The 25558-nt window shown below is 38.8% G+C and overlaps 1 protein-coding gene across 1 annotated transcript in view; it reads right to left on the bottom strand.

The window, feature by feature from the left end:
- slc22a23a (solute carrier family 22 member 23a) overlaps nt 1–25558 on the bottom strand; it is a 51625-nt gene that overhangs the window by 15292 nt on the left and 10775 nt on the right. The window contains exons 2-3 of the mRNA XM_039674509.2: nt 16303–16406; nt 11976–12130 (exon numbers count right to left, since the gene is read on the bottom strand). Of these exons, the coding sequence (XP_039530443.2) occupies nt 11976–12130; nt 16303–16406 (259 nt within the window). The remainder of the gene's footprint in view (nt 1–11975; nt 12131–16302; nt 16407–25558) is intronic.

Genomic DNA, 25558 nt, shown 5'->3' on the forward strand with positions numbered 1-25558 from the left:
ATATCGGTTATCAGCTTTCAAATATAAAGAATTATCGGTTATCGGTATCGGCCAAAATGTGTCATATCGGCTACATAACATTATAATCAGAACACCATTATAATTGTGTGCTTGGTACATGTCTAGACTAATGATTTTGTAATCAGGTTCTTCAAAAATATATCGGTTATCAGCTTTCAAATATAAAGAATTATCGGTTATCGGTATCGGCCAAAATGTGTCATATCGGCTACATAACATTATAATGAGAACACCATTATAATTGTGTGCTTGGTACATGTCTAGACTAATGATTTTGTAATCAGGTTCTTCAAAAATATATCGGTTATCGGCTTTCAAATATAAAGAATTATCGGTTATCGGTATCGGCCAAAATGTTCGTATTGGTTCATCCCTAATTATGGGAGTTTAAAAACACTGTAATTAAAAGTAAAACACCCGATTCAAAGGCTTCTGTCCTGTCATCTGTCTACAGTGAACTCAAATGCTCATCATAAGGACAGACCAATACTGCAAGATCAGATGATGGCAAACTCGCAGAACATGCATCAGCCCTGAACAGCTTTTTCAGGAAATCCTGCAACAATCCCTCAGAAGAGCCTGGAATGTCAATGAGGAGCAACCAAAGGATCCTCTGTGCTCACAAGAGCTCGAGCTGAAATCCTGTTCACAATGATGAGACCACTTCCTTTCTCACATAAACTGTAGATCATTGGATTACTACAACATCCTCCTGAATCTGTTCAGTAACCAATGTTATTTCTCTCAGTATATATAACTCTTTCAAACATTAAGTCAAGTTTGTGTAATGCAACCCCAGTTGCTAGTTGCAAGTCTAGTCCCGGACTAAAATGCATGTTTGAGCGTTTTTAACCGAGAGCATATCTTAAAAAAGTCCCCCTGTGGTGTAAATCCAGCGTTTAATGTTGTTTATGTGTGTATGTGGTGTTTTTAATACACTTTAAGACAAACCATTCATAAGTGGACAGCATTGCTCCTTAAAACTGCAGTGAACCAAAGACAGTCTCAAAAACACGCTTTGGTGTTTCTGACGTCACAAACCACCTTGTAACCAATCAGATCAACGTGTGATCGTCAACCAGAGTGAGTGAGTGAGTGGAGGCGGGGCTCATTTGCATATTCATAGAACCACACATGCCAAATGAGGTGAAGGGTGTCGAGTTACATTCAAGATATTTTAAGTAGAGCCCGACCGATAAAGGATTTTGAAGGCCGATACGATACAAATATTTTTGGGTTTTAAAATCCGATATATCGGCCGATATTTTATTTATTTTTTTAAACTGGACATGATAGTCACAAATTTTGTCATGCTTATTTGAGTTAAGGGAACTGATGGGGAGGATCTTTTAATTGTTATTCAAGCGATCTATCGTGACCAACTCAACGAGTGTTGCCGACAGGAACGGTGTAGAGGGCCCTCTGGTGGACAAACTATACAACTACAACACTCGTGACATGGTTCAAGCGTGTTTCGTCTGTTTTTATGTTACAGTATTTTTGAAATATTCATTTATCGGCCTTTATAACTCCCGATACCGATATTTTGGAAAATGCCTAATATCGGCCGATAATATCGGTCTGGCTCTAATTTTAAATATATAATTTTGGTGATCGAATTTTGACACTTCACCAAATTTTACTATATTTTAAGGACAGTTAGCTCAAGCACATTTTTAGGCCAAAATTTCACAAAAATGTTTGAAATAATACAAAAGTGAAGTATAGTTTGGCCTTGAGTCAACAGATTGGGCTTTCAAGCGAAACACAATTTAATAAAGTGTCTAATGTGTGTTTCGAAAAGAGCTTGTTGTGCCATTTCAAACTGAGTATATAAAGCAGATAATGTGCTTGTAGTTTTGGAGATTTGGTAAGAAGATTATGTGAATGCTTTCACTGAGTTTGCCTCAACTTTTAGTGTGGACCCAACTGTAAAACAAACAATAACAACATTACAAGTCTAAATTAACGGGGTTAAGGCCAGACAGAAACACACAGTCTGTTAAAACCGTAGTGATTTGCTGGTTTAACTGCCGGCTGGAGACACACGTTTGGTTTGAGGATAAAACACATATCAAACACAATGTTCACACACTCACAGCGTTCGGCTGGCCTTGCGTCTGTCAGAGCAGAAACTAATTCATTAAAAGAAGCTACAACATGCTGTGTTTTACTGCTTTAGCCACAGCGAGGAGCTCGACGCATGGTGATTCAGCTTTAACTTGTGTTATAAATAGCAGAACCGTCTTCTGAGAAGATGTGTGGCTTAGCAACACCGAGGGTGACACACACTGAACGGCTGGTTTCAAGAAGTCAGATGACACGCACACACACACAATATTCCCAATATTATGAACAATTCCATTATATTTGAAGGACAGATTTTGACATCCTAAAATATGATTCCCTTACAGGCAAAAGAGCCGAAATCTGATTTGCTTGATACAATTAAAAATATCCTAATAGATCTACATAGATCTCTGAAATGAATTTTATGCAATTTGTATTAATTTCTATTAAAACAAGGCAAGGATACTGAATGATTTTTAGTAATGTAAAATGACAGCACATAGTCCATATCTCATATTTTTTACTAAACATGGTCACAGATGGGAATATCCGAATATGCAAATGATATGCAGATGAGGATATGCATACAGTAGTAACACGAGTCGTGAGCTCATATATGTTATTTGGGGGTTATGTAACTGGGATTTTTTAAAGGGATTGTGTACTTTTGTTAGTACACACACTTTTGGGATGAAATGTTCTGCAGGTTTTACACACGAGGACGCTGGAGTGAACGGGAAACACATCTCAAACACGTCTCAATGCTAGAGTCAGCATCTCCACTGGAACTGGACTTCTCTCTCGCTTTTGGGAAACCTTCATGCCTAATTTCTTCAAAAGCCTCCAGTAAGGCAGCTTATTAGGTTTTGGAGCAAAGCCCGAAAGAGAGACCCTTGAGCTTATTAACCATCTGATCCAAATCCCCCACGACCCCACAACTCAGCTGCTCGTGGAAAACACACACACACGTTTACTCAGCTGTCTAAATGGGCACATTCCTTCGACGTAATGTTTTTATATTGTACTGTATATTCTTCCTCTTACACCAAACCCCTAAAGCTACACACACACACACACACACACACACACACACACACACTGTATGTTGTTAGGACGACAAGAAGTTTAAAACTTACAACGGCTGACAGAAAAATCCATTAATGCAAACAAAACATTTTCTAACAACCCAGATCCCTCACTGAAACAAACAACCCAGACAAACAACCCAGATCCCTCACTGAGTCAAACAACCCAGACAAACAACCCAGATCCCTCACTGAGACAAACAACCCAGACAAACAACCCAGATCACTCACTGAAACAAACAACCCAGACAAACAACCCAGATCCCTCACTGAAACAAACAACCCAGACAAACAACCCAGATCCCTCACTGAGTCAAACAACCCAGACAAACAACCCAGATCCCTCACTGAGACAAACAACCCAGACAAACAACCCAGATCACTCACTGAAACAAACAACCCAGACAAACAACCCAGATCCCTCACTGAAACAAACAACCCAGTCAAACAACCCAGATCCCTCACTGAGTCAAACAACCCAGACAAACAACCCAGATCCCTCACTGAAACAAACAACCCAGGCAGACAACCCAGGCAGACAACCCAGATCCCTCACTGAGTCAAAAAACCCAGACAAACAACCCAGATCCCTCACTGAGACAAACAACCCAGGCAGACAACCCAGGCAGACAACCCAGATCCCTCACTGAGACAAACAACCCAGACAAACAACCCAGATCCCTCACTGAGACAAACAACCCAGACAAACAACCCAGATCCCTCACTGAGACAAACAACCCAGACAAACAACCCAGATCCCTCACTGAAACAAACAACCCAGACAAACAACCCAGATCCCTCACTGAAACAAACAACCCAGACAAACAACCCAGATCCCTCACTGAAACAAACAACCCAGACAAACAACCCAGATCCCTCACTGAGACAAACAACCCAGACAAACAACCCAGATCCCTCACTGAAACAAACAACCCAGACAAACAACCCAGATCCCTCACTGAAACAAACAACCCAGACAAACAACCCAGATCCCTCACTGAAACAAACAACCCAGACAAACAACCCAGATCACTCACTGAAACAAACAACCCAGACAAACAACCCAGATCCCTCACTGAAACAAACAACCCAGTCAAACAACCCAGATCCCTCACTGAGTCAAACAACCCAGACAAACAACCCAGATCCCTCACTGAAACAAACAACCCAGGCAGACAACCCAGGCAGACAACCCAGATCCCTCACTGAGTCAAAAAACCCAGACAAACAACCCAGATCCCTCACTGAGACAAACAACCCAGGCAGACAACCCAGGCAGACAACCCAGATCCCTCACTGAAACAAACAACCCAGACAAACAACCCAGATCCCTCACTGAGACAAACAACCCAGACAAACAACCCAGATCCCTCACTGAGACAAACAACCCAGACAAACAACCCAGATCCCTCACTGAAACAAACAACCCAGACAAACAACCCAGATCCCTCACTGAAACAAACAACCCAGACAAACAACCCAGATCCCTCACTGAGACAAACAACCCAGACAAACAACCCAGATCCCTCACTGAAACAAACAACCCAGGCAGACAACCCAGGCAGACAACCCAGATCCCTCACTGAAACAAACAACCCAGACAAACAACCCAGATCCCTCACTGAGACAAACAACCCAGACAAACAACCCAGATCCCTCACTGAAACAAACAACCCAGACAAACAGCCCAGATCCCTCACTGAAACAAACAACCCAGATCCCTCACTGAAACAAACAACCCAGACAAACAACCCAGATCCCTCACTGAGACAAACAACCCAGAAAAACAACCCAGACAAACAAAACATCTCAGACAAACAATCCAGACAAACAACCCAGATCCCTCACTGAGACAAACAACCCAGACAAACAACCCAGATCCCTCACTGAGACAAACAACTCAGACAAACAACCCAGACAAACAACCCAGATCCCTCACTGAGACAAACAACCCAGACAAACAACCCAGATCCCTCACTGAGTCAAACAACCCAGACAAACAACCCAGATCCCTCACTGAAACAAACAACCCAGACAAAAAACCCAGATCCCTCACTGAGACAAACAACCCAGACAAACAACCCAGACAAACAAAACATCTCAGACAAACAACCCAGACAAACAACCCAGATCCCTCACTGAGTCAAACAACCCAGACAAACAACCCAGATCCCTCACTGAAACAAACAACCCAGACAAACAACCCAGATCCCTCACTGAAACAAACAACCCAGACAAACAACCCAGATCCCTCACTGAGACAAACAACCCAGACAAACAACCCAGATCCCTCACTGAGTCAAACAACCCAGACAAACAACCCAGATCCCTCACTGAAACAAACAACCCAGACAAAAAACCCAGATCCCTCACTGAGACAAACAACTCAGACAAACAACCCAGACAAACAACCCAGATCCCTCACTGAGACAAACAACTCAGACAAACAACCCAGACAAACAACCCAGATCCCTCACTGAGACAAACAACCCAGACAAACAACCCAGATCCCTCACTGAGTCAAACAACCCAGACAAACAACCCAGATCCCTCACTGAAACAAACAACCCAGACAAAAAACCCAGATCCCTCACTGAGACAAACAACCCAGACAAACAACCCAGACAAACAAAACATCTCAGACAAACAACCCAGACAAACAACCCAGATCCCTCACTGAGTCAAACAACCCAGACAAACAACCCAGATCCCTCACTGAAACAAACAACCCAGACAAACAACCCAGATCCCTCACTGAAACAAACAACCCAGACAAACAACCCAGATCCCTCACTGAGACAAACAACCCAGACAAACAACCCAGATCCCTCACTGAGTCAAACAACCCAGACAAACAACCCAGATCCCTCACTGAAACAAACAACCCAGACAAAAAACCCAGATCCCTCACTGAGACAAACAACCCAGACAAACAAAACATCTCAGACAAACAACCCAGACAAACAACCCAGATCCCTCACTGAGTCAAACAACCCAGACAAACAACAGTGAGTGATCTGGGTTGTTTGTCTGGGTTGTTTGCCTCAGTGAGGGATCTGGGTTGTTTGTCTGGGTTGTTTGTCTCAGTGAGGTATCTGGGTTGTTTGACTGGGTTGTTTGTTTCAGTGAGTGATCAGGGTTGTTTGTCTCAGTGAGGTATCTGGGTTGTTTGACTGGGTTGTTTGTTTCAGTGAGGGATCTTGGTTGTCTGCCTGGGTTGTTTGTCTGGGTAGTTTTTTCTCTGTGAGTGATCTGGTTTGTCTGGGTTGTTTGTCTCAGTGAGGGATCTGGGTTGTTTGTCTGGGTTGTTTGACTCAGTGAGGGATCTGGGTTGTTTGTCTGGGTAGTTTTTTGTCTGTGAGTGATCTGGGTTGTCTGCCTGGGTTGTTTGTCTGGGTTGTTTGACTCAGTGAGGGATCTGGGTTGTTTGTCTGTGAGTGATCTGAGTAGTTTGTCTGGGTTGTTTGTCTCAGTGAGGGATCTGTGTTTTTTGTTTGGCCCGAGGCTGACACTATGACCTTCCTCATAGTCACATGAGTCACTCATGGCTTCATGCAATCATGTCAAATATTCCAATACATTCCCTCCTGTGTCATGAGGGCGAGTTCACGAGAACAGAACATGCTTTTACTCAGCTCGAACAGGTAGAGAATAAGGCTAGTAATGTGTTTAAGTTGGACTGACTGATATAAAATGTACATCTTCAATGCAATGCCGTGTTAATGTGAAGCAGGTGACATCTGTGAGTTTATTTATTTATGATTTAACGCCATATCAGCAGCAATAGCTATATTCATAGCAATCAACAGTATTTCAATAAAACAAATAATGATGATTACTATCAATTCAAAACATTGTTTACAATAATTTAACAATTTTCTTTAAAAAAATCAGACATATATACCAACAGTAATAATAACATTTACATGGAATCTTTCCATTTAATATTTGTCCGGTATTTCAAAGGATTCCAGGAGAAACCTTTTTAAAAATGTCCATTATTACATTTTCTGAATAAAATCATTTTTAAAAAAAAGGTATTCTATTAAAATATGTTTTACACTCACGAAATTCTTACACAAATCACAAACCGGTTTGTGGCATGAGTAGATTTGTAATGGTTTAACAGTGTTTCTGGGTCTGGCATACATACAGACAGAGGAGAGAGAGGCGTCTGAAAGTGAGAAGTGACATGTGGCGTTAGAGTCTGGGTCAAAGGTCACAGATAAACAGCTGTTGATTCAGCTCTGAAGAACACGGTCTCAGCACAACAGCTGAACTTTACTCCGCTCAGCGTGCAAAACACAGACTGCACATCTCCAACGTTACAGAACTGCTAAAGATTTCATAGCATGAACATAATCAGAGAAGGAATAAAATACATTTTTAACAAGAAAATAAAACAAAATGCAAGAAACCAAGACATGTTTCCAAGAGGGGCCATTTCTCTGAGCATCAGTCTCGGCTAATCTAACCCCATAATGACCCGAACCACAGTGTTGTTATCTAGGCCATCTCATTATCTCAAGACACTGAATGTAGACTGAAAGGTCTCTGTCCATGCGCACACAACGCTACATGATTAAATCTGTGAACTCATTAGCTAAGGATTTCAAGCAGGAGAGAAATGTAACACTTCTTATGTGTGTGGGAAATATAGCCCGGAGTCGTCTCCTGAGACATCATGGATCGTATTCGTAATACATTTAAAATTATTTGCCATTAAAAAGGTAATACAATTTAAATCAAAATGCCCATGATATTTAAGCATATAAGAGGTTACTCTTCAATTAATACAAACTGCAAGTTTCCAAAATTCCAGTTTAATTCCAGAGTTTTTGTTTTTCAACCTTGAAATTGTCACGTTTTTTTATGTGATGTCATGATTATCCTCTATGGCCCGTAACATGTGTATGTAAATTATGTTTATGCTCATATTTGTCCATCTGTTACTGTTACCAGGGAATGGGAGAGGCAAGGCAGTTTATTAACCAAACACTCAAATAACTAGTTAAACAGAAATGATGCTGGTACAATAATCCAAACAGGGAAACATACATCAAAGCATGGAAGACTATAAGAATCCAAAGAGGGAACAAGAGGCAACAATCCAAATAGGGAATGGAAACGCAACAGCTTTAAAACGAAAAAACAACATGTACAACAACTACAGACTCGAAGGCTGTGTCCGAAAACTGCTAAATGGACACATTTCAAGGTCCAAATGCAATGTTTCTGAGATCCCTTCATCTGATTGATTTCTGAAGGCAGCATAGACGTATCCTTCACTACCTTTGATATCCCACAATCCTCTACTTTCCATTCTGTGACAGTTGAGCTAGAAAAATAAAGATGGCGTCTGGAAGTTGTTTTCCAATCAATGTTTTCCACTTAAGATGTCATTTCTAGCGAGAAATTGCTATTGTAGTCATTAAATATTCACTTTAGTTTTCACCGAAGTACTTTGCTGTAGATCGTTAAAACGTTACGCAGCCTCAGAAGTCTGTCCGAAATCAGGTTCGTGAGGTTCCTTCGTGCCCAACCGCTGCCTGCAGAGTCACTGTCTGATAGGGCAGCGAGGCAACAAGTCACGGCCTACACTTTCAGACGCAGCCAAAGGATAACAAGGCACAGGTGAAACTAGACATATCAATGCAACAGATGATCAAAACAAGGGTCTTAGAGCCCAAAGCACGGGGGAAATCGTGACACCCCTACACATTTGAAGAGCGGCTTCCAGACACTCAACAACAAACCAAACCTCCAGTTGGGTGGAGCCGTGGAGGTGTGCCAGGGCTAGGGGGTAAAGAAACTGGGATACACCAAGGTGAAACCAACAAAGCAAGCCACCACCACTGGATCCCACCAATGTGGAGCAGAAGACCACCACAGCCGAGCAGATAGGACTGGGGAGAGTCCAAAAGTGGCCTCCATGGCCATGACCAGATAGGCAGATAGTTCAGAAACAACCTCTTTGGATGTAATAGGGTCGGTAAAGAGTTCAGAGACGGTCTTCTTGGTCGTATCCAGCAGGCAGAGGTTTCAGGGATGGGTTACTTGGCCGTGACAGGACAGGGCAAGAGTTCAGAGATGGCCTCCTTGCAATACCATTGTGATTAAACCACAAAGCTGTCAGCGCCGATAGTTAGCAAGTGTGCTAACATGTAGCGCAGATATTCTTCGGGTGACCCGACCGATCCCATTCCCTGCCCTTAATTATTTCCACCTGTCCTTGTTCTCTCTCCTTTATATTCTCATCTTGTTCTCAGTTATTTGGTAAATCGTTCCCTAAGTCAGTCTCGCCTGGTCTAGTTCAGTCAGTCCTGTTGTATTAACTCTAGTCCTGTCCAGTCTAGTTCTTGCCTAGTTCTGTTCCTGTTTTGTTCTTTTTAGACAAGTCATTTGCAAACATAATCATTTAGAGAAAAACAAAGCCTTTAAGACCCAGCAGAAGCCTCTCGGGTTGCTTTGGCAGTGGGCGGGACTAATGTGAATGCAGTAATCCCATTGGCTATTGCTCACCTTTCGCGGTTTATGCTTGATTTCAGCGAATTACTTCAGGAAAATAGGACTGATTTTGGCCAACATTATCAAATGACCCTTCCCTGCTTGCAATGCACATCACAAGTTTTCAAATATTAATAGTTAACTTAACATTGCAAAGGTATTGATACCCTCATTTAGACATCAAGACAATAATCGGAATCACAAAATGCTTGACATCAGTTATAGCAAATAAACGACTCTGCACATTAAGCAAATATTAACAAGTGTTGTTGAGAGAAACTGTTTGCTATGTTCATCAGGCTCAAGGGTTGGGCTTACCAGGGAAGACATTTGCATAGCAACAGCCATTCTCCCCTTCACACACCACGTTTGAATAAGAATAATATACGAGCGCTGCCACAAGGTGATTATCAGTCACAGATTAGGGTATGCTCATATGGACTGATGTAATATGGGACTTTGGCAGCCCCTGGTCCTTTCTGGTGTACTGAAAAGGCCCAACATGGATGTCTGACTTTGAGGAAAAGTCATTTGAGTGCTGAATGTCGTAAGGACAAGTAGTGAAAAGCAGAATATTTCAAAGTAGCATGAACAACATGGAATCAGCACTACTCAGCACAGCATATCAAAATATCAATAATAGTTATCTGGTGTTGCACAGGTCGCACTGTAGAAATGATCTCAAATAAAACTCTGATTGGAGTACATTGTAAAAAAAATACGAAGTTATGAAAACGTATATTTTTACATTGCTTTAACTCATCAAAATAAGTTTTTTTAGAGCCAGACCGATATATCGGCCGGCCGATATTAGACATTTTTCATAATATCGGTATCGGCAGTTATAATGGCCGATAAATGAATATTTAAAAAGTAAAATAAAAACGGACGAAACACGCTTCAATCATCTCTCCTTGGCCTGTTATATTGAAAATGTATGGTTTACAACTTGCAGTATCATCAGTGGAAGACTGCTAATGAGCTTGGAAACCACAATGAACTTTTTCTGCCTAAATAAAGTAATGATTACTGTATTTATAACTAGCATATCTCTAGTTACAGTCCCTGCATTGTAAAAATGTAAGTTATACTTGCGAGGAGTGAACATTTAGATATAGAGAAAAAGTACCAAACGTATCTTGTGCAGAAAAGTTAGCTTTTCTTTTACACGTGTGTGAAATCCAACAATATTTAATAAAAAAAAAATATCGGATTTTAAAACCCAAAAATATTGCATCGGTATCGGCCTTCAAAATCCTTTATCGGTCGGGCTCTAGTTTTTTTAGGCAAGGCACACATAACTCATTTTTTTAAGTCCGTCTAATGTAATTTAAGTTGCGCTGACTTAAACATCCAAGTTGATTGTACTTAAAAACGTAACTTTTTTTCCAGTAGAAATTAGACTTTTCATTCAATGTTTTACTTGCAGTTTCTTTGTAATTGTTTGCGAAATTTAATTTTTTCAATACCGTTTTTTATTGTATAATTTTATTATCACCCATTAAAAACGTCAGAAGCACGCCATTAGTTCAGGCCGGTCTATTTTTGGAGTGCTTTTCAAGGTAGATGGAGTTGAGAAATTACTATGACAAGTAAACTGAAAGGCCACCGTAGCCACTTTAACGACAGACAGTCAGGTGACCCTATTACTGCAGCGCCGGTGTTCATCTAAAGAGGATTATCACTCATCAGAACATGTCTTCACTGTTAAGCATGCAGAAGGTCACCTTTACTCTACGGGTAATCCATCTCAATGAATATAACCAACTGAAGAGACAGACCCTAATTGACCTTTGTGTCTGAGGGGAAGACCACAAATCATATATATTGAGTTAAAAACCGTCTAGAACAAAGAAATCAATACGGCCAACAGCCAAACGAACAATGGTTTTACTAACTAATACTAACAAAGAAGAGATCATATTTCAAACAAAAGTCATAATCACAGTCCTGTTCGCTCTAGAGGAACAATGAGTTTCAGATGAAGGTCTTTCTCCATCCATGCGCCCAATGTTTTGAACACCCTGATGCTTTTCCGTGGCTCCTAAACATTGACCCACATCATTAAAGTTATCACAGTGGAAATACAAAGAGGCCATTGTAAAGTTGTCAAATGCCAATATGTATGACAGGTTATTGTGCATATTTAATGTGAATGCAGCTGTAAGCAATGCAAGTATGGCCGTCTGAATGCATTGCCTTGAGGAAGCAATGAAGAATGATGTCGTCTGAAGCCCAGCTCTTAATAAAGCAGTTTAATCTGAGAGCTGACGACGGTGTTGGGTTACTCACTCAGAGCGTAGAGAGACAGCGTGATCCCTGCCAAGCAGAAGCCCTCGAAGAAGCGCAGGGTGCCGAACATCGGGACGTTGACGGAGAAGGCCACCGTCATGCCGAACACTATCATGAAGAAGACGGACAGGATCAGGACCGGGTGCCGTCCGAACCTGAGGGTCAGAGAAGGAGAAGTGGAGCATTTAGAGAACGCCGTACACCGAGTGCTTCGACTGCTTTGGCTTTAACCAAACATTCACCCTGGAGTTAATGTTGCTAATGTGGTATTCTGGATTGGCAACCATATTTAAATGCAGGACTGAGAAATTCATGATGTTGATGATTACAATATTGCCTTTTAATCCACTATGAGCAGTTTAGAGCGGGTCGATAGGATATTTTACATAAACAAAGTGAGATTCGCAATGTAATAAATATGGCTTAGTGGGATTCTACTGTGTGTTGGTCATTCCTGCAATTTGGTGACTTTTGAGCTTGGAAACAAATCATGTTTTTGTGTGGAAAGGACATGGAAAGCGTTTTAAAAGTCTAATAGATCAAGCATAATCACCTACACAGTACGATATATAGACACTTGTAGGCCTAAATCGGGTCATGGGGTCTAAACGACCCCCAATCGACTTTTACTTAAGAAAAAAAAGGTTCCCTTCATCTCAGTGGAATAAGATTTTGTGACTTTTCATACCTTATCTATCTATACACACACAAAAAACAGGGCTTGATTCGGTTGTTCTGAAGGTACCGGTATGTAAAAAATTTTTACACTTCTGGTCTGCAAAATGAAATGAATGGGAAATGTGAAAAAAAATGTGTCAAAAAAAATTTTTTTTTTTAAATCCGGCATAAATCTGAATATTTTTACACAGAAATGAAGGCCTAGTACTAGAGCATAAATGCAATGTATCAAAAAAATAATATTTCATATGCAAGCTAATGGTGTAGTTGAGGAATTGTGTGGTATATGGATACAAAAGTACTTTGTATCTCCAAAAACACAGCATTAATGAATAGATGAGAAGTAAACAAAAAAAATTATATATTATTTGTATGATTAAAAATGTATATTTTTTGTACAATTACTCAATCAATTGTTGGGGTCGTATAGACCCAGAAGTGTAAACAGGAAACCAAGTCCATTTGCAGGTTAAACAAATGACTGACATAAATAATCAATTCTGCGGTTCTTACTGTCCTTACAAACTCTAATTCACATGGAAAAGACTTTTATTGCTCACTGAAGCGGGAAGTAATTCATTACATTTACTTAAGTAATGTTTTGCTTTAACTTTTTTACTTTAAGTGGGTACTTCTTACTCTTGACACTTGTTAAAGGTCCCCTGACATGAAATTTTGACTTTCTGAGGTTTTTTAACATTAATATGAGTTCCCCTAGCCTGTATTTGGCTATATATGTCTTGAATCTCCTCTGTATGATGTCATACGAAGGAAAGGTTTGGCTCGCCCATGAGAAAATGAGCTGGAAGTACGAACACATCAGCGTGATTTGAGTTTTTCCTCGTGAGATATCATGTCTTGCATGGCAGTTGCTCAGTGTTCGGATGTACAAATGAACACAAAAGTATTTTTTAGTTCCTTCATCCGAGTCTCTAAAGAGAAATAATGGGTTCATTTTATTTTCTATGGAAATGCGCCGACTCAACTCCCAAAGTTTTGTATGGTCCAAACATTTCACCGACGACTCGATATCTGTAATAGTAAAAACGTATATAAAAGCTGTAGTAAAAGTATTTGAGAGAGTTTCACATGTAATATGTAGCTTTTTAATGTGCAAGCGGCCAATCACAGCAGTGGGTGGTTCCACTGAAGACTCACAGCCAATCACAGCAGTGGGCGGTTCCACTGAACCCCACAGCAGACACGCCCCTTCAAATCAGAGGCTAAAATCAGGCTAGGAAAAATGCCTTTTATTACTAAATTATGACTATTTTTAATCTAAAAAACATACTAATATTATAAGGGCAACTCAGGAAACATGATAAAATAATAAAATAACCCCATGTCAGGGGACCTTTAAACAGTGAATATCATTTCATTCATGTGCACATTAGCATCGTCTCTCTGAATCACTCATGTTTATGCTAATAGCTTTTGAACCATAAGGGATAGAAAAAATTCTAAATAAAAATAGAAGAAAATCAACTTTTCGGATCATCTTCAGGCTACGCTGGCGAAAAGTTTTGGAAATCAGGGTGATCAGTCAAACGGTTCTCGAATTCAACGAAAAGCACGCCAAATTAAACGTGAGGCTATATCTCCACAACGCTCTACACAATCTGACCAAACTCGGCGTGTGTTATGACAACCATGATCTGAGGTTACCTGCACAGTTTCGGTGCAGTGCCACCTAGTGATCAGGAGATATGAAAAATGGCTGTTTTTGCTCGTAACCTCTAAGCCCTTTGCCCAAACATCACAAAACTGGCCTCTTTAGATTTGGTGCAGCATGCCGAGTCCTATGATACCCAATATCCCCATATTAGCCATTTTTAATTATGTCATAAGATGTTTACGTTTGACGAACGCATTAACGTATCGCTATGAAACTCTGTATGTGGCGTCGGCACCAAGGAACTCGAAGCGTTTTGAGACAGCGCCACCTTGTGGTCATAGAATTATAATGAAATTTCAAAAAATGCTAATGGGTTTTGATTAGTTTTGTCTACTATAATAAAACGTATGATAGTCTTAATAGATTCCTTGGGTCATGCAGAGAACACGTATACCAATTTTGCCATAGTCGGACAAACTTCCTGCGCACAATGATGTACTTTTTCGATCTCCTCCTAAACCATTGGTCCAATTTTACCCTGATTTGAGTCAGATCATCTTCAGACCGCACCGGCAAAATGGATTTCGTGTCAATAGACAAAAACGCTTCATTTAACACATCAACAAAGTTGACAAAATGACTCTGAGGCTTTATTTCTTCAATGGGTTGGCAAATTGACACCAAACTTTGCATGTGTTATTGTCACCTCACCCTGACCACACACCACATCAATCTGGCCACAGCGCCACCCATTGGTCAAAAGTAATAAACAATTAAATCATACGTTTTTTCAACCATTATAATGAAAATCCTCTAAAATGTCTTAGATTACTCATTGTTGCAGTTAGTCTGATGCTTGCACAACTTATCGCTCATTCCTTGAGCTTGGCCCTGATAATTGTCAACAGATTGTTTAAAATACATTGCCTTAAGCAGTTATTGATTTGTCTTCTTCAAATGAACATTGCTTGGGGAAATATCATATACTATATTGCAAATATACAACTTGTAATGAAAGTTGGGACACTATTTGGTCACATGTTGACGGCACTGGCGATGGGACAATGTACCGTATGTCTACCAGCACAATGACTGTGACAAACATGCAGCAAATACACTTGCAAACTGTTAAAATGAGAAACATTTGGAAACAATGAAGTATTTCTCCTAAATGTGGGAGACTATAAAACCAGCTCTTCAATATGAGCTCAAGTATACCACAGCTATTTAAAAAATAAATACATATTTGAACTATTTAGCCATTTTATTTTAATATTTGCACATAAAAAACATTATGCTATATCTATTTTGACAAATCAGATTTTCCCCCATCCATTTTTATAGTTATTACGGTCAATCATTGCGATTTGGGAATCAGTCCTGTATTTAAATATCTTTGTCACTCCCAACACTTTGACAACATGAAAAATGCAACTTTTATTCAAAGTACGAATGGTTTATAAACAGAAGGAGTGCATAGAGATCTCTCTTATAAACACTGAGCAATCAGTTTGGTTGCTGTTAATCAGGGTGTGTTGCGTCAGCACCTCACGTTCGGCTTCATAAATCTCTGAGATGTAAATAACACAGGCTGTGTGTGTGTGTGACACAACGGTGAAGGATTACTGTGAGAGGCAATCTGAGGCAATGGAGAAGTTGCCATTTGTTTAAAGACAAATCAAATGAATCCATTAAACATCTCTTTCACACATGGCTGTAGGTTATGAAACTATTAATATTAATACAGAAACCACTTAACGAACCACTAAAATGATCCTGTTAACATGGTTTTTGGACATCTGAAGTAACTAGAAACTCACTACTTCTAATAAGTGGATACTTTTTTTTTACACTTCCTCAAGTAATTATTAACGTCATAATTTTGCTTCTACTTCTGGTTACTCTGACCACCTGTATCATGTTTGGGACATTGTTATAATGAAGAGAAGTTACTCTTTAATGCATTAATATCTGAAAGAAAATGAGTTTTGTTTCAAAAATATAAGAAAGTAAGACATTTTTAGACATACTCACCAATCTGCCAAAACTCCCAACACCAGATATCCAAAGATGGAGCCGACCAACAGGGAAAACTTGGCGATGTGAACGATCCAGGCGGAGTCGCACACCAGACTCCACTGTCGGGACAGGAAAATGGCTTATTATTCAAGACATTTCAAGCTTTTCTGTCACCACATAATCATAATCATTCAAATCTGCCATTACTGTTAACAATATGGTGGCTCTCATTCGTTTTTCCAAAAGGATATGAACATTTCTGCCGATACCGATAACTCTTTTTATTTGAAAGCCGATAACCGATATATTGGCCAATTAATCTTAATTAAAATTTTTACAGAGCCTGATTACAAAAACAAAATTCTCACCATTAAAAGCCATGTACCAAACACACAAGTATAATGAAAATCATTTAAAAATCATTAAAAATCATTTAAAGAAAGTATTTGTCAACTTAATTTTGACATTAATTTACAGTTTTACTCCAGACATAGGCTAAAATATAATATATATATATAGATATATATATATGAAGAGTTCAGATGCAAAAGCCTCTAAATGCCATTTGAAATTTTCTTCTTTAATGATGATTTTTATCAAACTTGTATATTTAAGTTCAGTAATTTCACTTAAATAACAATTAATAGGTAATTATCATTGCCATTTAAGTGAAATCACTGAACTTAAATATACAAGCTTGATAAAAATGATCATTCTAGAAGAAAATTTCAAATGGCACTTAGAGGCTTTTGCATCTGAACTCTTCATATATATATATATATATAAATAATCGGTTCAAAATATCGGTTATCGGCCTATTTGATCTGTAATAATCGGTATCGGCCCTGAAAATCACATATCGGTCGACCCCTAGGCTCTAATTTGTTTTTCCAAAAGGCATGCACCGATATGAACATTTTTGCCAATACCGTTAATAACCGATAACTTTATATTTGAAAACCGATAACCAATATATTGGCCAATAAATCAAAATTACATTTTTTACAGAGCCTGATTACAAAAACAAAATTCTCACCATTAAAAGCCATGTACCAAACACACAAGTATAATGTTCTCATTATAACTTTATGTAGCCGATATGACAGAATTTCACTGTATTTTCATTATTTAAAGTGATTCAAACCCATCATGTTGAACAGTGCACATCTGGAGGAAATAATACAGTACTTATCGACTTTAATATATTGGTCAAATTTCATAACGATAACGTTCAAAATGATCACCGATACCGATATCGTAATGATATGGTACGATATTTTTTTTTTTTTTTTTTCTTAATAAATAATCAACATGATTGTACTTAATTCAGAATACTTTTTCTTTGCAAGAACAGGTGGTATACTTACAAAGACCACACTAACACATACAGACACACATTGAAAAAGCCTATTCACAGGTGTGTTTGTCTCCTATAATGATCCATCAGGAAGTGTTTGATAATAGGGAGTCACCAAGATAAGGTGAGCATTTGGCACGTCATGTGATTTCAACATAGCGGCCACTGAAAATGTAGTTATGTAAAACTGATATTCTTCATAGACATCTGTGAGGCTTGTCCATGCCAGATTTGCTGGGTTGTCGGTGGTTGTTTACAGGCTCTAGTCTTTTTATTTGTTTGTTTTTTGGATAAAAGTTGTATTTCATGTCTGTTTCAACTCTTTAATGCCTTATATATTAAATAAAATTGTGAGATGAAAAAATAAGATTTATTCAGAGGCCCAAATTTGGTGCAGATGCTGATATTTATAAGGCCAAAAAGTTGAAAGTCTGATGCAATGCAAATTAATTAGATCTTTATAACTGTAAAGGAGCATATACTTGCATAAAGTGCATATAAATATCAATATCTGCCAATAATATGTCTTAGCAAGATGAGGAAATGCTTAGTTTTATGATCAGAGCTCTGTCTTTTCAAAACATATAATGCAATACAGTGAACAAATAAACCTTCCTCAAAATATAATCAAAGAAATTGTCTAATATAATCAAAGAAAATGAAGCTGATTCAGTCCAGTAAAGGGTGCATCTTGAAATATCACTAACAATCAAAGTTATTCTTGTTTACATTTGAAAAAAGACACGTGAACCACAATATTGTACTTTTTTACCTTTTGATATAAATATGATATATTTTACTAGCTAACACAGTCTGGATTGTGTGTGACAGGTTTATGGGTGAAGTTTTGATCATGTTGACCAAAAAAAAAAGTGAAAGCACTGACACAACGATGCAGACAATCACATGACCACTCACAGAACAGCTGACACTAAATAACCTTTAAATGAACGCCGTTTCCCCTTTTATTCTGCAAACCACTGGCTGACCAACACAAAAAAAAAAGTTGGTTTGCACTTTGATATGTTGCACAAATGCCCTATAATGCTGAACAAAAGCGAGATATCACATTTTCTAGAGGAACAACACTGGCTCCGCTAGCCGAAGTGTGTTTAATCAGACGTGTGTGTTTGCAGCTCCACAGACACAAAGAGAAACGCTCTCCTCTATTGTGTGATGGCTGAGCCACGCCCGTCACATGCTTCAGGATTAAACCTTTCTCTCACACACACACACACACACACACATTACTCATTGGCACCGTCATACAGTGTCATTGTCTTCTTCCGTTTGGTTTGTTTGTCATGGCTGAGTTCTAGTTCATAGTTGGTTGCCATGGTTTCTGATTGGTTACACACCTGATTCCTGTTTCTCTGAAGCGTTTCTATAGCAACACTGTCAACACCTAAATGAGGTCAGGTGGTACAAGTAGGAGAAAAATCCCAGTTTACAAGTTGCAATTATGAGTTGTATGAGGAGGACGTGAACGCTAATTAAAATGTTGATGACAGTAATTAGGCCATGTAGTGAACTTCGTTTGAACATTCGCTGCGTTGATTAAAGCCTCTTTGTATTAAACCACACACAACCATGACTATCCAGAATAGGTCTTTTTTATTATTATTATTATTTTTCTTTATACATATTTTGTAGTGACTTAAACAGAGGATTGCGTTCAGATAGAAGTGTAATTTACTTTAATAATACTAAGATGCTTAAGATTTCTAACAAAACATTTCATATTTAACTATTTTGTCTAAAAATTGGCATTGCATCAAAAATACCTCGTCATAATTTTGATGAAATCTGCTACTCAAATAATTGGCAACAAAATATTGAAACTTTTTTCAGTTAGTAAAAAGATTAAATATTCACTTCCCAAAAACTTGGTGACCTGTCAAACCAGACGTTTGGAAAAATCGCAAAAGTTTTTATATTTTTGATACAAGTCTCTCCTGCGCTACTAAGACTGCATTTATTTGATCAAAAAACAGTGAAATATTTTTGTAATTTAAATTGAGAGAGAACTGCTTTCATTCATCAAGGACATGTTAAATAGTAACATTGAAGACATTTATATTGTTACAAAATACTGTTCGTTGAACTATTCAGCAAAAATCCTGAAAACATGCAAAAACTGTTTGTGTGTGTGTGTGCATATTTGTATGTGTGCATGAATTATATGCTATATTATTTTCTCTCCTTTTCCAAACTAATAAAAAACTAAAGTTACAAAAAATGTGGACATTACATAAAATCGTAAAATAATAGTGAATGATGATCCTTTCATTACATTTATTTGAGTTTTACACAAACTGTAGTGTTGTTGACTGAGTTGATTGACATTATTTTCAACAGGTATTATAATTATATTACAAAAACTACAGTGCAAAAACTAATATCAACTCATACTTTTGTCTCTTTTTAGGATGGGCTTTTTTGAGTTTTACTTACTTTCAAAAGTTGCATTTTTGTATTCTGTCAATTCAAATACATTGGATCAATTGGATAAACAGTGAATAAAGGTTAGGGTTTATTATTAGATACAGTATAGGTACCATGGTAAAAATAAAGGGAAGTAATAAGGGCTGTTTTACATAAACACACAACCTCACAACTAACTCTTCAAACAAATGTGTGTTTGAGAACAGAGAGAGGCAGAAGAATCATTACAGAGTCGGAGAGTGAGATGATGATGTTATAATAATAATGTCAGTATATGTAAGCTTGTACACTCGGCAGCCGAGTCTCTCACACACAGATGAATGAATCGGGGAAAAGGGAAGATACGCAGAGAAGAGAAGAGACTGCCGCATAGTTTCTGCCTGGCAACAGACCGGCGTGAGAGCCGACACAGGCAAGCCCTCGCTCCGATGCCTTTATGAGTTTATGATTGAAAGGAAAGAACCACACGAGAGACAGGAAAGGAAGTGAGACGCTCAGACAGTGAAATGAAAGGCAGCGACTCTCAGATGTAGTTTCAGACTGTAGGAATGGTCTAAGCTCAGGGCTTCTGGCTCTGTTTGTGCCACAGATATGTAGTGCAACTGGATATTTGAGGTATTTCGTAAAGGCAAACTTAATGAAGAAGTTCATCGTCTAATTGACTGGTCTAAAGAGGGCCGACTGAGACTTGAGGAGTGGTGAAGGTCAGAGGTTATCAGAATTTCATTTCCTGAACAGACACTAATATCGTATCGTGGCTCAAGTATCAGGATAATATCGTATCGTGGCTCAAGTATCATGATAATATCGTATCGTTTTGGGGGTCAAGTATCATGATAATATCGTATCGTGGGTCAAGTATTAGGATAATATCGTATCGTGGGTCAAGTATCATGATAATATCGTATCGTGGCTCAAGTATCAGGATAATATCGTATCGTGGGTCAAGTATCAGGATAATATCGTATCGTGGGTCAAGTATTAGGATAATATCGTATCGTGGGTCAAGTATTAGGATAATATCGTATCGTGGGTCAAGTATCATGATAATATCGTATCGTGGCTCAAGTATTAGGATAATATCGTATCGTGGGTCAAGTATCAGGATAATATCGTATCGTGGGTCAAGTATTAGGATAATATCGTATCGTGGGTCAAGTATTAGGATAATATCGTATCGTGGGTCAAGTATCATGATAATATCGTATCGTGGCTCAAGTATCAGGATAATATCGTATCGTGGGTCAAGGATCAGGATAATATCGTATCGTGGGTCAAGTATTAGGATAATATCGTATCGTGGCTCAAGTATTAGGATAATATCGTATCGTGGCTCAAGTATCAGGATAATATCGTATCATGGGTCAAGTATCATGATAATATCGAGTATCAGGATAATATCGTATCGTGGCTCAAGTATTAGGATAATATCGTATCGTGGGTCAAGTATCATGATAATATCGAGTATCAGGATAATATCGAGTATCAGGATAATATCGTATCGTGGCTCAAGTATTACGATAATATCGTATCGTGGGTCAAGTATCACGATAATATCGTATCGTGGGTCAAGTATCAGGATAATATCGAGTATCAGGATAATATCGTATCGTGGGTCAAGTATCAGGATAATATCGAGTATCAGGATAATATCGAGTATCAGGATAATATCGTATCGTGGGTCAAGTATCAGGATAATATCGTATCGTGGGTCAAGTATCAGGATAATATTGTATCGTGGGTCAAGTATCAGGATAATATCGAGTATCAGGATAATATCGTATCGTGGCTCAAGCATCATGATAATATCGTATCGTGGCTCAAGCATCAGGATAATATCGTATCGTGGCTCAAGTATCAGGATAATATCGTATCGTGGGTCAAGTATCAGGATAATATCGTATCGTGGGTCAAGTATCAGGATAATATCGTATCGTGGGTCAAGTATCAGGATAATATTGTATCGTGGGTCAAGTATCAGGATAATATCGAGTATCAGGATAATATCGTATCGTGGCTCAAGCATCATGATAATATCGTATCGTGGCTCAAGCATCAGGATAATATCGTATCGTGGCTCAAGTATCAGGATAATATCGTATCGTGGCTCAAGTATCAGGATAATATCGTATCGTGGGTCAAGTATCAGGATAATATCGTATCGTGGGTCAAGTATCAGGATAATATTGTATCGTGGGTCAAGTATCAGGATAATATCGAGTATCAGGATAATATCGTATCGTGGCTCAAGCATCAGGATAATATCGTATCGTGGCTCAAGTATCAGGATAATATCGTATCGTGGGTCAAGTATCAGGATAATATCGTATCGGGGGTCAAGCATCATGATAATATCGTATCGGGGGTCAAGTATCAGGATAATATCGTATCGTGGGTCAAGCATCATGATAATATCGTATCGTGGGTCAAGTATCAGGATAATATCGTATCGTGGGTTAAGCATCATGATAATATCGTATCGTGGGTCAAGTATCAGGATAATATTGTATCGTGGCTCAAGTATCAGGATAATATCGTGTTGTGGGTCAAGTATCAGGATAATATCATATTGTGGGTCAAGCATCATGATAATATCGTATCGTGGGTCAAGTATCAGGATAATATCGAATCACCGCTCGAGTATCAGGATATCGTATCGTGGCTCAAGTATCATGATAATATCGTATTGTGGGTCAAGTATCAGGATAATATCGTATCGTGGGTCAAGCATCATGATAATATCGTATCGTGGGTCAAGTATCAGGATAATATCGTATCGTGGGTCAAGCATCATGATAATATCGTATCGTGGGTCAAGTATCAGGATAATATTGTATCGTGGCTCAAGTATCAGGATAATATCGTGTTGTGGGTCGAGTATCAGGATAATATCATATTGTGGGTCAAGCATCATGATAATATCGTATCGTGGCTCAAGTATCAGGATAATATCGTATCGGGGGTCAAGCATCATGATAATATCGTATTGTGGGTCAAGCATCATGATAATATCGTATCGTGGCTCAAGTATCAGGATAATATCGTATCGTGGGTCAAGTATCAGGATAATATCGTGTTGTGGGTCAAGTATCAGGATAATATCGTATCGTGGGTCAAGCATCATGATAATATCGTATCGTGGCTCAAGTATCAGGATAATATCGTATCGTGGGTCAAGTATCAGGATAATATCGTGTTGTGGGTCAAGTATCAGGATAATATCGTATCGTGGGTCAAGCATCATGATAATATCGTATCGTGGCTCAAGTATCAGGATAATATCGCATCGTGGCTCAAGTATCAGGATAATATCGTATCGGGGGTCAAGCATCATGATAATATCGTATTGTGGGTCAAGTATCAGGATAATATTGTATTGTGGCTCAAGTATCAGGATAATATCGTGTTGTGGGTCAAGTATCAGGATAATATCGTATCGTGGCTCAAGCATCAGGATAATATCGTATCGTGGGTCAAGTTTCATGATAATATCGTATCGTGGCTCAAGTATCAGGATAATATCGTATCGTGGCTCAAGTATCACTGAACTATCACGATAATATTTTATTGTGGCCTCTGGTGATTCCCAACCCTAAAGTCCATACAATGTGTTTTGCTCTAACAGAAAAGATCTCCAAATGTCAAAGATTTGTGTTAAGACTGTTAAGGGATTTGAAGCAAGGTGGGCATCATGCAAAAGTGCAAACATATCCACATTGCTATGATCAGATGCTTTATTGACTGCTGTTTTCTCATCGCTGACATTTTTGTTGTTTTTTCAACACGGTAATGATTATTTTGTTGAGTGTATTCAACTAAACGTTGCTCAACCTTAACAGCAAATCGCTGCAAAGATATTTCAAACTTATTTTTACACCTATAATGAAAGACTGAAACAGAAAATTTGCCACGAGAATATCGGGGCCTTAAACAATTGCATACAGTAATGTGATGACAAACACACACACAAATATACAATTTCTTCATAAAACAAAAAAAAAAAAAACAGGAGAAAAAGAAACCGTTAAAAAAAGGTATAAGCCTAAAGGTGGGGACACACCAAAGAACTAGCGCTGATGAAAGCCGACCAGAGCCAAGGGTGTTAAACACACGCCGACCGACGCTCAAAAACGCCCCGATGATGCCGATCGTCAGCTTGGTGCGTCCCGGCCTAAGATAAGGAGATCATTCAGGGTCTTGGCTTGTTGCAATGCATGTGGGATTGGGAATGTGCTTTCTTGTCATCCATAGTTCTGTCTTCATGAGAGAAAGACAGATAGAGTAACGAGAGAGAGAGAGAGAGAGAGAGAGAGAGAGAGAGAGAGAGAGAGAGAGAGAGAGAGAGAGAGAAAGGGGGAATTGTACTTGCTGGTGTTGGAGGCAAAAAGGGCTTATTGTTTTTAGCCTGTGAAGATGCGTTACTGTGAACAATGACAAACCATACATTGTATTTAGAGGGATTAATAACTGTAAACATGCAAATTAATCATAGTATTCACAGATTTATGAGAAATACAGTCAGTAGAAATTAAAACACACAAATAAAAGCAATCATCAGAATAGTCATCATTCCTATACGAGGATGACGTGATAATTGATGAGGGAGCATCATTCACTCTACATGAACTACTAAAGTACAGCAGCGAAACGTCTTCAGCAAACACACACACACACACACGACTCAAATACTAAGCGCCATATACGATGCTTTTGCAAAAGCGTAAATATCCAACGCACATGGCACCCTTTAACGTCTAATGAGACGCTTCGGTTATGGTTAAGTTTAGGTATGGTGTAGGGTTAGGGTTAGACCACTAGGGGGCGCCTTCTGCTCAAATATATCTGCGTCTCATTTGACGTTAAAGGGTGCCATGTGCGTTGGATATTTACGCTTTTTCATATATGGCGCTTTGGGATGAGAACGGGCTCAGTGTTTTTATACTGTCAGTGTATTTCTTTACGCTCAGTTTAAGTCTGAAGAGAAATCTGTGAATATGTTGTGTTTCAGACTAAAAGATCAAGTCACACCAACTGATAAAGGATGAGTGAGTTGATCTGGACAGCTGGGTAAATAAAGTGTGTGTGGACGGGTCTCAGCAGAACACTGGAGCTCAGGTTTCCATGTCCATCACGAGCTGAACAACACCAGCACAGCTGCTTTAGCAGAGGCCATGCGTGTGCTTTAAAAAGCCCTCCGAAAAACTGATGATGATGAACAATACACAACGTTATTTCGTCATATTCCATCTGCACATTCACAGCGTTTTTAATGCCTGTTGTGTGTAACAACTACGGTAAGTTCAGTTTTTTTCTATTTCTACTATCAGTAGCCACCTATTTTTACGGTGATTTTGGGATAAAAAAAAAAAAACTAGGGCTTTCAAACGATTAAATGCATCCAAAATAAAAGTTTGTGTTTACATAATATATGTGGGTGCACTCTGTATAATTATTTTTTAGATATATATA

Source organism: Pimephales promelas, chromosome 5, assembly GCF_988280905.1.
Source record: "Pimephales promelas chromosome 5, fPimPro1.hap1.1, whole genome shotgun sequence".
NCBI lineage: Eukaryota > Metazoa > Chordata > Actinopteri > Cypriniformes > Leuciscidae > Pimephales > Pimephales promelas.